The sequence below is a fragment of the Erigeron canadensis genome, chromosome 7, assembly GCF_010389155.1.
Source record: "Erigeron canadensis isolate Cc75 chromosome 7, C_canadensis_v1, whole genome shotgun sequence".
Lineage (NCBI taxonomy): Eukaryota > Viridiplantae > Streptophyta > Magnoliopsida > Asterales > Asteraceae > Erigeron > Erigeron canadensis.
In genome coordinates, this window is record NC_057767.1 from 9,198,459 (window position 1) to 9,213,253 (window position 14,795).

General features: G+C 32.0%; 1 protein-coding gene and 1 long non-coding RNA gene across 2 annotated transcripts; both read right to left on the bottom strand.

Moving 5' to 3' along the window:
• Positions 1 to 6,019: 6,019 nt before the first annotated feature.
• Positions 6,020 to 7,198, bottom strand: LOC122606599. Its single transcript, XR_006324956.1, has 3 exons — positions 6,993 to 7,198; positions 6,813 to 6,908; positions 6,020 to 6,060 (listed from the first exon to the last, which is right to left on the bottom strand). It is a non-coding gene; the product is annotated as an uncharacterized LOC122606599 (long non-coding RNA).
• Positions 7,199 to 10,290: 3,092 nt separating this feature from the next.
• Positions 10,291 to 14,410, bottom strand: LOC122608002 (E3 ubiquitin-protein ligase RNF185-like). Its single transcript, XM_043781082.1, has 3 exons — positions 14,273 to 14,410; positions 12,331 to 13,069; positions 10,291 to 10,562 (listed from the first exon to the last, which is right to left on the bottom strand). Exon 2 carries the CDS (start codon positions 13,040 to 13,042, stop codon positions 12,332 to 12,334), a length of 711 nt encoding a protein of 236 aa, XP_043637017.1. The 5' UTR covers positions 13,043 to 13,069; positions 14,273 to 14,410; the 3' UTR covers positions 10,291 to 10,562; position 12,331.
• Between the last annotated feature and the right edge of the window lie 385 nt (positions 14,411 to 14,795).

Genomic DNA, 14,795 nt, shown 5'->3' on the forward strand with positions numbered 1-14,795 from the left:
TTAGTAGTTGTTTGGTATTTTGTGTGTTTGTTTAGTAGAGTTGAATTTTATTTTATTTTTTTTTTTGTGCTTTTTTCACGTATTTTTTAGTATTTGTTAGTTTCTTATTATTATTATTTTTTAATAAAATTTAAATGTTGTTTAATAATAATAAAAAATATACTCATCTTATTTAGGGTATCAAGTGGTTGTTCAATTTATATTACGAGTATTTGTTATCACTCTAAGACTATATCTAGGATCTAATTTGATGTTAAAACATCATGTAATTGTGTATGTTTTTTTTTTTTTTTTTTTGAACGGCAGCATGTAATTGTGTATGTATGTGTGAAGAATGAAAAGAAGGCGTAAAATTGTATCATGTTTGACTTGCTAACGTAGGAAAAGAGCATTCTTGTACTATCATATCAATCATTAAACGAAACGATTTTCACTATACATGTATGCCAAGTCATTCATTTACGGTAAAAAGTACTTAGAAAAATCATCTTCTTCAATATGTACTCTCAATCATAGTTATCAAGTCGTAACTTTTGACTCGACTCGAAAATATAATTTTTTAACATGTGAATCGGAATGTGACTCGACCCGTCAGAGTCAAAACATTTTTAAGTATTACAGAATATAGCATAATTATATATGTGTGACGCCTTTAAAAACAAAATATAAGTTCATGATTTTAATAAAGTTACCAAAATATTACATATTCACTAGTTTTGAGACATAAATTACAGTTTATCTCCAAACTCCCAATAAAATGATCAAAACTACATAGATAACATACAAAATAATGTAGCAAATTAAGCATAATATATAATATATAAACATAGTATCAAATTACAATAATTATAAGTTTGCGACTCGTGACTTAGTCAAAATTCACACAACGACTCGTAAGATTCATGATAAAAACGAGTCTCCTGACGAATCGACTCGTTTTTGATGTAAACCGACTCAACTCGTGGCTCGTAAGAGTTTAGCAACTATGCTATTTCTTTTTTTTTTTTGAAAAGTGAATTTCGCTTGAAACTTTGTGTCGTGATTCGATAGCGAGAGGTCTAACATACATTGTCTTAACCGGGTCCACGCTAGAGAGCTTCCTCGAAGTAGAAATGTCTATTTCAAATACCCAATAGGGGAAAACCCCTTACTAATCCGGCCGAAGGCACGACGATTGATAAGGGTAAACTCTGCCCCCTCAAACTTGAACCTGGGTATACCCAAGCCAAACCCTTATTAAAGGACTACCTATATCTCAAAATTGATGCAATATATGAGGATTCAAACCTGAGACTTATAGATTATCAGGGAAACTCCAAACCACTATACCAACTCAAGTTAGTCACCAACTATGCTCTTTCTAATGCTATCAATCAATATGATTAGTCACCATCTATCAACATCTTACTTTCACAATTTCTTTCTTTTTAATGGTTCATATTTTTCGTATATGAATCATATCACGCAAACATGTCAAAATCTTCATTTGGTCGATCAATGTCATTCTTAATAAATATTAATCTTTGTTAACGACTTGACGTTCCGTTTTTTTGGCCCTTGAGGAAGCTTTAACACTTATATGATATCACATTTTTTTGAAATGAACCGACGAAACAATCTCAGATTTTGTCTCACTAGCGTTCCATCAAAGAAAACTTGTATTCACACACTAGTCAAAATTTTAATAAATGAATTATATAACTAAATATGTGTTGTTATTTCATTGTCTAATGTTGACAAACCCGGGCCCTGAAAATGCTACGAGAACAACCAAATGTGTTAAGAGTTTACCTTTTAGTCAAAGTAACATCACAACTATAGCTTTATTTCTGGATAAAAGATTACTCAACCTAGATTAATTATATGAAGCACTAATTCTAATTTAAGGTAATATTGTGCTTGTGGTTGTGGTGATGGTGGCAAGCGGAGAAGGAACAATGCGCCAAGGTGGATGGTGGTGGTGGTGGTGGTCGGGTATGGATGACAAAAATATTTGATACTTGTACTAGGTTTTACTAGGGAATTTCCTAGTTGATTTAATTGGGATGGGTACGGGTATATTATGTAATTTTATTTCCCGATGGGGTCGGGATGTCATTAATCCAATCACATTAAACTTTTTTTTATTTGTTATAACCACTTTTAAGGTGAAAATTATTTTATTCAAAACTTTTTATGTATTATACTTATCAATTACTTAACATAGATATTAGTTTCTATATATATAATTAGGTTTTAGGTAAAATAAAACAAGTATTAAAGTAAAATAAATAAAACAATAGGTTTTTCTTTACTGAAGATCACCGTGCATCATGAAAATCATTGTGCATCAATTGCTTCGTGAATCTTCGTGCATCAATTTAACCATGATCCAAGGGTCAAGATCATGTTTTATTTGTTTTACTTTAATAGTTGTTTGACAATACCCAACCCCTAATTAATTATATTCATATTCTTTATAGGGTTTAGTGCGACGGAATGCAACTAACTATGCTCAAAAAGTTATAGTGTGCACCAACTAACGTTTTTATTTATTGTATGCATAAACTTAGTAAAAATGTTTATATCATGTAACTTTTTGTGACCGACCAATCAAAACCTTACACGTGGCTTGTTTAAAATTTTTTCTTTTACATGTGGCAGCTCATATGGGTTGCCACGTATACACATTGCATGATTTAAATATTTTTACTAAGTCTATGCATACGATAGACAAAAACGTTAGTTCATGCACACTATAATTTTTTGGGCATAGTTTGTTTCATTCCGGCGCACTAAACCCTTCTTTATATATATAAAAAAAAAAGTCAAACTACACATTCTTCCTCTCTTTATAGATACACAGATACAAATTTTATATTCATTAGGAAAAAAATTGATTTACTCATAAGCAAACTGAAATTAATAGGCATTATTTATACTTTTAATAATAAACTAAAGTTAAAAAGAAAAATTGAGTTGAAAGAGTTCATAACCAAAAATAAAACATTAGCTAGCTCCATCCTATAAGATGTGCTTTTTAGCTTTGATTGTATTTTTAAGTATAAAGTATTATTTCGTATACATATAATTATTATCAATACAAAATTTATAATCACAAATTCACAACATTGAACTAATTCTTGAGTTTTAACTCATAATGTGATAATTCTGTTAACTTATAAATTGTGTGTACAAGTTACATAATACTTACTAGTGTTTAAACCTGTTCATTGGACGGGTAGTCTTAAGATAATAAATCTTATAATAATTGTGAAACAAAAAGTGTATGACCAATATGACAACTTAATAAATACGAAAATTAAAGAAAAAACATATGAAAATTAACTCCATATAAATATTTGATTATAGTTTACCCCTTTTTTTTTTCTTTCAACTTTAGTTAAATAAAAAGAGAAACAAAAAGTATATGACCAATATCACAACTTAATCAATACGAAAGCTAAAGAATAAACATATGAAAATCAACTCTATATAAAAATTGATTTCAGTTTACTTTTTTTTTCCCAACTTTAATTAAATAAAAAGAGAAACAAAAAGTGTAGAGTATATAATCTGAATACGTACCAATTCATCAACAAAGACAATCTCGAACGTTTTGATTTTATTCGGGTTGTTTCACTCCGAAACAGTTCATAAATGCACAACACGGAGTCGTATATGATGGTTAACATGTGTTGGCTTATAAGATTTTTTTTTATTAAAGGTCGGTCACTTTTTATTAAATAAATATTAAGAAACTAGAGGATTAACAAGGAGGAAGTATTATGCTAAAAGAGGAAGATTAGGGGTATCAAGTGTACCCCAACCTCCACTTTAGTTGTATTATATATTAGATGGGTTATTATTCAATTACTTTTTTCAAATTTGATGATATGTATAGATTTACTAGCCTTGTACCCGCGCAATGCGGCGGGGCATAAGAATAAAACACTAGTTAAGTAGCGCTACCATGTTATTACATGTATGATTCAACTAAATGTTTCTTAGTCCGGTAGAAAGTGCAAACCGCCGTTGTTGTTTTAGAGTGAGCGTAATTATGTTGATCGGTTTTTAAATTCAGTAACGCATGTGTTTTTATGTGAGCAATTTCAGGGAAGTAAAAAGACACGCGTAAGGTTTTTTTTTTTAGGGTATTTTTGGAATTTTAGGGATAAAATTTTGATGGTGGTATAGATTAAAAGAGTAAATTAGAAACTTTAAAGATAGAGTGTTAAATTTTAGAGGTAGTTTGTTTATATAGATAGTATAGATTAAACTTCTCTAAAATAAATTAAACTAATAGGAATTTGGATAACTTCAGTTCTAGAACCATGAAACATAAAAGTAGGCGGTTTATTTTCTCTAAATATTTTATTAAAAGATGGTCGACAAATAAAGTCAATAAACCATTTCTTAGTTCGATATAGTCAAATAGTTATGAAATGAATAAACAAGTTAAAATTATAGAAAAAAAATGCACATAAGTGTTTATATAAAGAGTATATTAATATCATTATTTTTTATGAATGTACCACAATATATATGTAATACAACCGACTATACAAGTCAATAATATATAAATGTAATAAACTAATTAATAATGGTGATACCAATATCATCCCTTTTTATAAAACTCTAGTTTTACATCTGTATATACATACCGAAAAGTCAAAAACCAAAATATTAGTTGTTAGGGCCTAATTTTGATTTTGTTAGGTATAGCTAGCGGATATTGCCTAATCCAGAATTTACTTTAGGTTGTACAATTAATTTTGTATAAGGATATTTATCATTAATTAAATTAGGAAAATGTTAAACGAAGCCCTAAGGGCTTCACTTAGCATACATAAAAAAGTTGTATGTTTCCATATCAAAAGTCCACCCCTGAATTATATGGTAAGTGTACAACCTTTTTATGCACCTTAACGAAAACCCTTTGAACTTTGTTTAGCAAAGCCTATTAAAGTAATAGGTATCTTATAGTGACTTACAAAGTAAAGAACAAAATGTTTTATAAAATTACAACATATTTGCAAAAGGTCCCACAAATGTGTCATTTTAAGTTTAATTAACTGATAATCTGATAAATTTAATAGTTTAGAGCATTTCTAATGATCAAGTTATAAGTTATTGATTAAATTTTTTTTGTTTAAATCTATGCATCAAGTTATTGCTATGATGGTTAAATATCAAGTAATTAAGATATTTTTTAATTATGAAACAAAGAGAGAAAATGTAAAAAAAATTCAAAGATTTAGAAAATTTTCAATCTAGCCTAAAAAAACTTTTCAATTCAATGATAAAAACCTTGTGTAAAAGCTTGATAAATTAGTAAAAAGCTTTAAAAAGTTTTGTAAAAAACTTCATTGGAGATGCTCTTATTGATGGTAAAATGTTATAAGTGACTATTTTTGGTTATAATTCATAAAGAGAAAAATCAACAAATTTATGTATTTTCCGTTCTAAACTTTAATCACTGATCGTGTGTAAGTATTAAATATTTTAAGCTTAATTGTACAAATATTAATTAAGTGTAAGATAAATGAACCCATATTTAATAGGCTCATAAGTCTAGAATTAAACAATATCCCAAACTTAAGGATATTTATCATTATTACAGAGCCATACGAAGAAAGGGAAAAAATATATCTATAACAATTATTAGCAATCTATAACAATGTATGTTTTACACAGTTGTAAACTGTACAGTAAAACATGTACATTTGTTGTAGATGACTAATACGTGTTGTAGATCCATCACTTCCCTACGAAGAATGGGAAGAAATGGGAGGTCATCAACAACAAATTTTTGTTGAATGACACAATTAATTAAGTATTGCAAGTAAATTAAACTATCTACAAATGAAATGGAAGTAAGTATCTTGATCAAAAGTAGCTATTACAAGGAGAAGTTCTGTATGCATGTTTTATTTTATACAATATGGTCCCAATGTCCCATGAAAGTACATACACAAGTGCAAAGTAACAGAGAAACATGGAATCCAGATACCATACGTAGCCAACCAAAGCTTACCAAGTTCAATATTGCATGACCAAGCAGTATGCAATCAAGTATTCCTAAATGAGTGCAATACAGATTGATCACATGGCCTTATTTTATATAACCAATTATATTTATATCCAAAACATATTAAATATACATTCACTTATATATATATATATGGGATGAAAATATAAGATTCTCAGGTATCTAATCTTAGGTGTAAAACACTCATATATTGTTTTTTTAATCCATAAAAATCATGGGGCCCTTGCATTTATTTATTAAACTAGGAAATAATAAAATATTAGTATGTGAGGGGTTCCACACCTAAGCTTAGATGTCGGACAACCTTATATTCCCTTTTCCCATATATATATATATATATATAGTATCGATATGGACAAGTAAATCCTTTTTTTTAACAACTAGTTACTAGTTAGCATTCGAGACACCATAGTGACATTCAATTAGGCAGTTTGCGGAACTCGAACCACGCATGTTTAAATGAACCTCAAGACTCTCGAACACCCCCCCCCCCTTTTCCCCTAATAATTTACTTCTACATATGTAGGAAGTGAGATTTGAATCATGGTAAATTTTTCCAAGGTTTAAGACTTAACCAATGAGTCACCAACACATTGACATGTACAAGAAAAACTTATAATTTATGTATCTAAAAGGTTGAAATTTAAAAAGACTCCAATGATACATCATTAAATCAAATTTGTTACTATTTTTTTTCTTTTTAACAATTAGTGTTTTATGTTATTAGTCATGTTAGTAATTAAACATTGATGTAAATAATGATAATGGCGAGAACTCTAACCTCAGTACCATAATTGTATACTAAATGACTAACCCGTATGAGTCATATGATGTTGGTACAATACCTCCATTCGTATCCTCACATGATCAGGGCACCCTGAAATTAAAGATCGAATTACCATCTTTAAAGATCGAAGGAGAATGTTGCAAATTGCGATGTTAACCACTGCATAAAACATACCAAATGAGATTTTGTACGTATCATCTTTACAAGGACAATCATACTGTAGTGGCAAGGGATTTTCTCAAGTTGGCTCTGCCAAATCTTGACTCTTATCCAAGGTTCAAGATGTTTCAACTTGATCAATCAAGTTGTTGAGGGAATCCCTAGTGCAATATGAGTAAAGATGTAATGAAATGAAATTTCAAAGTTGTCACTTTCTTCTTATTAGGTTTACTGTCAATAATTTGGCAAATTGAATATGTCATCCTTCTGTACGTACCAAACGTCCAAACAATTGGCTTTTCGTTGATTTCCATCTGTTACCATGAACTAAAATGAGAAGACTTGTGTCAATCTGTGTAGAACTTAAACATCATGCTTACATGATCTTTTTTCTCTTCTTTAGAAGTAATTACATCATGAAGCTTAATTAATCGGACAATGTTTGGTTTGATATTAAGAGCATCAGTATGGTGCAACATATCAGCACCACATCAACATTACCCAACCATCAAATCCATAAAAATAATCACGCCACACCATATTTTTATAGTAAGAATCATTATAGGTACGTGCTTCACATCATTAATATGAATGAAAATTCTCATTATCTAGAAGCAACCTCTGTGGCAAATATGAAGTTTCCTGATTTTGAGGGGTATTATGCTTTGTCCAAATTAAAACCATGCTCTTAAACCACATAACTTATTTTGTTTCTTTTCCTCATTTCTGAAACTCTCAATCAGAACAGCCCCCTTACATACTTCGTCAATTTGAAAGTAGGTCAAGCATTCGGTGATGACTCTTATAATGAAATGGATACAAATACGTAAAAGGTATGGGTCGCATGCTAAAGTCATTGAAGACATTAGACTGATATAAGACCCCCAACTTCCCAAGGTGTTGCTTAGATGATGAGGATCCTGCCCGATTGACCCAATCCCTATTGTTTGGGTACATATTCTCTAACACGAAACTAGCGACGACAAAGTAAGTTATCAAGTCTAACTAGGATTAAGATCGAACACATATATTTACACAAATATACATTGATTCTGAGTCTTACTTAAACATAACCTCTCGTGTCGGCTTTTACCAATCCCTTCAACTATGGTCCCAAAGAAGTAAAAGCACAGGTCCAAGTTCACTATAAACACAGTATCTGGATCACATTCATCGCAAACCAAGTCAGCCCCCAATCAATGTTACATGTGCAAGCAGTGGGCAACCAGACTCTCAAATAATCTGTGCAAGACAGATTGACCACATGGGCTTTTTTTTTTAATCCTAAATCACAAAATCCAAAACGAATTATGTATCTAATCTTTAAAATACTAGAATATTCACACACATGTATATTAGTATATTTTTGAAAAACAGTCGCTACCTAAAGAGGCAAAGATTCGTCCAAATCCAGATAATACTATTATTTCTACTTGCTTCTAGTGTAAGAGTTTATTTAGTAGAAAAGTATGCATTAATCTCTACATTTCCGAGCTTAAGACAACTCTATCCTTATGATCCAAACCAGCCACTATAAGCAAATAGTACAGGAAACGGAACACGACCGTAAACATCAAACTATACCCACAACCAGAGGTAGCAAAGTGGGCAGGTTAAGCGGGTTTCACGGGCCGGAACAGGTAAAGTTGACTTGCCCTGAAACTTTTCAGCCTAAACTTGAGTCAAATTTGACCCATTTAACTCGCTTTCTTTTATGTTTTTGACCCGTTCGAGATAAAACAGAACTATATTACACATTCTTATTAATGGCTAGATATGGTCATTTTTTCCAAAAGGGAAATGATTAATCCTCCTAACAAAATAGCCTAAAGGTCCTCCTAACTATTGGATTATGACATGTGGAAAAATCATAGGGCAAAATTAAGAAAGAGAATTAGTGGATACCACCTGTCAACTTCTTTGAATGTTAGGAGGATTTTTAGGCTATTTTGTTTAAGAGAATTAGTCATTTTCCTTTCCAAAATACTGCTAACAGATGCCACTAAACTTTGTAATGTCAGTGTGAAATTTGATATATTCCATTACATACAAGCATTATCCATCTGCCAAGCATTGACTAGTTGAGAGTTGATATAGGAGTATGGTCCCTGTAAGGAAACAAATAATGGTACAAAAGAGGGCCTACACTTTCTAAGACAACTTGTATATCAGTGTAAAAAAGGTGGAAGATGACAACAATTTACACATATTATGTAATCATGATTAATTCAAATAGGCAGTTTCACCTTTAGATTTACAAAGAGACAGGAACCAGCAGAAAAGAGAAGGCCACTAAGATAAAGGACAAGAAAGGCACATACCCTATCAACACTTGTTTCACACTAGATCATAACAGAGGTAAAATCTTTTACCATATGATTGTGTGTAATTTCAAAGTTGTCAGATTTCCCATGATTTGGCACATTCATGGTGCTTTTTTATTTATTTTTATTGGTTTCTTTTGTATAAAAACAATCTTTCCTAACTCGGCGGTAGATAGTCGGTTGTTTAAACCAAATCTCACTATCATGAGCTGTGCAACAATGCCAAAGAAGACATCCGACCAGGTTCCCTTAACAATTGAGGATTAATAGAGTATAAATTTACGCTTGACAAATTGAATCTCAGACTCTTGGATAAAGCAAGTGTTTCACTACTTGAATCTGGATCATTGACTGTGTTATGGTTCTACATCAAAGTAATAATCTTTCTCCCTTCAAAATAAGATTCAACAAAACTCCAACAAGAAACCACGTGCCATAATTCAGTTAGACTGGAGCTATTTGAAATGACGAATCAACCAAAAATCGTGGCTTTTACTTTCATGGTGGGAAAAAAAAATGTAAATATGTGCGGATACTTTCACATAAGATGAACCTCATGCATAGTCAGATTTTTTCACATAGATAGTCTTTACGTCGATATTAAGCTAATAACTCTAAACCACTAAAGCAATCGGTTCTTAAAGCTGTCATACTGATATCACAAAGGGAACAAAGCACATTGGAAAAGCCTTTTTGGCTCCACCACCTTTAACTTCCAAAGCATTATGCATAATAATCTTATATATAATAATCTTATATATAATGTAGAGACCACATAAAGTAAATGGACAACAACGGTTTCCTAGTGAAGGTTAGATCTTCCACTTAAAGAAAATCATTTATAAAGAGCAATACAAATTTTATGTCGACAAACCAACAATATCTAAAACATTGTAAAGCATATACTATATGGTATCCCCTATATACACAGACTAATGTAAGAAAAAAGCCACGGGGCTGCAAATGGGGACAGTTGTAGAACACACAAATGAAAATAATGACAAAACCAATATAAAAAAAAAAAAGTGATACAAGTACGGCAGTTCTATATTTGGGTTGAAGGCTGCGAAGATATGTATCTACTACTAATATAGAGTATCAACAAGCTCAAGATATCCTCATAAACATAAATCATGATCCAACAACCAGTTTCCTTTACAGAGATACGAAAACCTAGCAATCAGTAATTACCCAATATTTTGAGATTGTGTTGCACTACGACCGGGCTAGAGTCCTCCAATTACCTGATTTACGATCAGAACTGAAAACGAAAAGAAGTAAATAAAGCAACACACCATTAGACTTGCACTTTTTATACTTAAGTAGGACAGTAGTCAGGGATGGTACTTAAATAATCAACATAAGAATGATATACCACTACCATTATTAGAATAAGTAATTATATATGTATCCATCAAATAAGTATGCTTAATATGATTGTTGACCGTGTTTTGAAAAAGCTTGCCTGTGGCACCCTAGGTGATGCTGGGATCAGGCCGGCTTACAAGAATGGCATAAAGCACACGGCACAGTGGCACTTTTTTGTAAGGCACGCATAAGGGTTTTCTACCATGCCTTTTGTAAAATTGTCGATCTGTGGTATTTTATAGGGCTCCTGTTAGCAGGTCTTGATAGACTTCTTTTTGAGCCCATTTTGTAAATCCTAACCGTGGTAAACCTAACGTAAAATAACTACTTTAAGTATGACCTCACGTAGAATTAATTTAGTAAGTATAGCATTTGATTGTAAAAAAATGTAATGGAGAAGTGATTAACTTTAAACGTAAATTTATCAGAAACAGGGGTCCCTTATACGTTGGGGCTCGCCTGCTGTCTCAGGTTTTAGAACCTTAACACCAAGAAGTGCCTATCAACTTATAACACTAATAAGTTGTTAACTAAGGGTTAGGTTAAGCATCACTTAAAATAGCCTACCTCTTAAAATAGGTCAATTCAAAGAGACGACTCCCTCTGGAAGCCAAATATCAATTTTGAATATCTTCGTATTTCCAAAGTTTTATTTGTGGACCGTGTTTTGAAAAAGCTTGCCTAAGGCGCACCCTAGGCGATGCTGGGATCAGGCCGGCTTACACGTATGGCATAAAGCACAAGCCACAATGGCCCTTTTTGTAAGGCACGCATCAAGGGTTTTCTTCCAATCTTCCATACCTTTTGATTAATTGTCGATCTAAAGTATTTATAGCCTCCTGTTTGCAGGTCTTAATAAACTTCTTTTTTAGGTCATTATATAAATCCTAACCGTTCTTCTCACAAATTGGTAAGGTAAACCTAACCTAAGATAACTAATTTAAGTATGACTGTCACGTAGAAGTAATTAGAAATTATAGGGTTTGATTGGAAGAACTTGTAATGGAGAACTGACTAAATTTAAAAGTAAATTTATCAGAAACAGGGGTCCCTTATACGTTGGGGCTAGCCTGCTGTCTCAGGCTATGTAATCAATTTCGGTGAAATTTCGGTTTTCGGTGGTGGGACATAATTTCGGGATTGAATTTCGGTTTAGATATCGTTTCCGAAATTTTCGGTGGTTTTGACTGAAATTTCGGTGAATTCTGTTTCAGCACTTCCAGGTTTTATCTTTTACTCTTATTTATGTATATATATAAATATATATATATATATATATAATATTAGAATTACCGAAATACCACCGAAAAAAACGATATTTCGTATACCAGTCTGTGACCGAAACACCGAAATTTATGTCCTTGACTACTTAGGTCTCAGGTTCAAGTCCCTTAATGCCAAGAGGTGCCTATAAGTACCTTTTCAGTTTTCACACCAAGTTGTTGAGAAGGGTTTGGTTCAGCATCACTTGAAACAGCCTACCTCTTAAAATAGGTCGATTCAGAGAGACGACTCCCTCTGAAAGCCATATATCGATTTTGAATTTAATCTTATTTCCATAGTTTTCGATATATAGAGTGATATCATTCAGGTCATATCATATACTTCTAAATAAGAATGACAAACATCATAGACAAGCTTACAATTAACAGCCAAATTACCTCAGTTCCAAAGCAAGAGCAAGAGAAAAAGGAGACCAATTATTAAAAGTGTTGAAGCTGTAGTTGACCCAATTTCCTGATGGTGAGTTCTTTGTTGAGGGACTCGATAGTGATGATGATGGCCGCCAAAGTTAAAACCATGTGTTGGCGTTGTAGGAGGAGGAGCCTGCATTGGAGGAGGAGCCCCATTTCCATACAACGGATGACCAGAAAATGCATGCATTTGAAGATTGAAAAACGATGGAAACAGCCCACCAAACGAAAAAGTAAAGTTCCCAAAACTTGCAGTCATTGCAGGGCCAAAACCACCCATCAATCCAAACCCAGGTTGACCAAATGCATTTCTATCTGGTGGAGGGGCGGTTTCCGGTCTCTGGCCAGCAGGTCTATGAGGAATCTCGACATCAGGAACGGATTTCGATCTTGGATCTGTTGAATTCTTCCCTCTTCCATATAACGGTACCAATTTTTCTTCTTCAATTAAGGCTTTACAAACCGGGCATTCTTGGGAATGTGAATGAATGTGAAGCCATTTGTAAAGGCATGGCCAGCAAAATAGATGACCACACAAAGTAACAATCGGGTCTTGGGCTAAATCAAAACATATGTTGCATTCAAAATTTCCAGCATCACCATTGTTGGCACTGTTATCATCTGAAGTAGATGGGCGTTGGGGTGTCCAACTCGGCACTTCCCCAAACCCAGCCGACATCTCTTTCAGAACAGATACACAAATTCCCTATAAAATCAACAATATGAAAAACCACAGATTAAACACACCAAAAAAACAGTTTCAATCATTGATTGCATAACTATAACAAACAGTTCATAAACGATGCACTTAATTTCATTGTAAAACCAAATAACTCAGCCCTAAATCACTACTATAACACGAAAGCTAAAACATGATAAGCATCAAATCACCTAAATAAATAAACCCCTAAACCTAAACTCATTCTTTTTGTAGCGTCATACTCTTAAGGCCAGTCTGTTTCTTTAACCACTATGTGACTGGACGGATTTAGTGACTGACTGACTAAATAATGTATGTACGTATTAAGTCAATATTGTTTTTTATTTATTAAGTAAGAAACAAATAATTTTGATCTTTATGGGTTGAGTACATTTTTCTTAAGTTCATAAAATCCTAAATAACGGGACCTTATACTTATAGCTACAAATCAATTTCTAGACCGAATTACACCATTTAAATCACTGCTATAACACGAAAGCTAAAACATGATAAGCATCAAATCACCTAAATAAATAAACCACTAAACCTAAACTCATTCTTTTCGTAGCGTCATACTTTTAAGGCCTGTCTGTTTCTTTAACAACTAAGTGACTGGATGGATTTAGTAACTGACTAATTAAATAATGTATGTACGTATTAAGTCAATACAGTTGTTTTTTATTTATTAAGTCGGAAACAAACAATTTTGATCTTAATGGGTTGAGTACTTTTTTCTTAAGTTCATAAAATCCTAAAATAACGGGACCTTATAATTATAGCTACAAATCAATTTCTAGACCGAATTACATCATTTAAATCAGTACTTCTCCACTAATTAACCAACAAATCACCTAAAAAAACACAAAACATCTCCAAATTCAACGACTTTTTTAGAACTTTCACATCTTATATTTGGCTATCACTAATCTTACATAATTCAAAGTATTAAATGTATGAACTACAAGTTAAAATTGCTATTTCTACACCACTAGACTTAGGTTAAAACTTTAAAATTTACAAAACATGATCAAACAAACATTATTAATCAAATGTCAATATTTTTTTTATTTAAAAAAATCAATACCAAATACATAATTACATTAAAATAAAAACAAACTAATATCAACCTTTGGATGAATACATTAATAAAACACACACATACATACATATATATATACACATATATATAGATAGATTTATTATACTTACTGTATAGATCTTTGGATGAATAAAGTTACCGGCGACTGGTGATTTTCCTATGGATCGGAATTCCTCGCTTGACGCGTTGAAACGGAGAAAGATTCTAAGCGATGACTTTTGTTAAAGATTTTTAATTAATATGAAAATAATATATAAATATTTATATTTTGGCATATATTTTTTTTTTAAGTCGTTGATTTTAATGTGGACTTTTGCTTTACGGAAATGTCTGGAAGATTCTCAAGGGTTTTGTTTGTAGGTTGGTTTTAGATTTGGCCCAGTTAGTTTCTTTATTTGGGCTTAGTCGATTTGGAAGATCTTCTATGGGCCTCCCGTTTTCAGTTTTTTAAATAACTTCAAACTCTAAATAATTGAATACATTAAACAAAATTATGCTTGGAATAAATTTATTTAATTTCATAATTGGGAAAATTTAGTTTATTATAAATATTGTTCAGGCCCGTCCATTGGACAACCCGTCTTAAGATATATAAATCTTATAATAATTGTGAAACAAAAAATGTATCACCAA

Excerpts from the sequence above, each read along its gene's own strand:
- LOC122608002 (XM_043781082.1), bottom strand. The coding sequence starts at position 13,042 with ATGTCGGCTGGGTTTGGGGAAGTGCCGAGTTGGACACCCCAACGCCCA.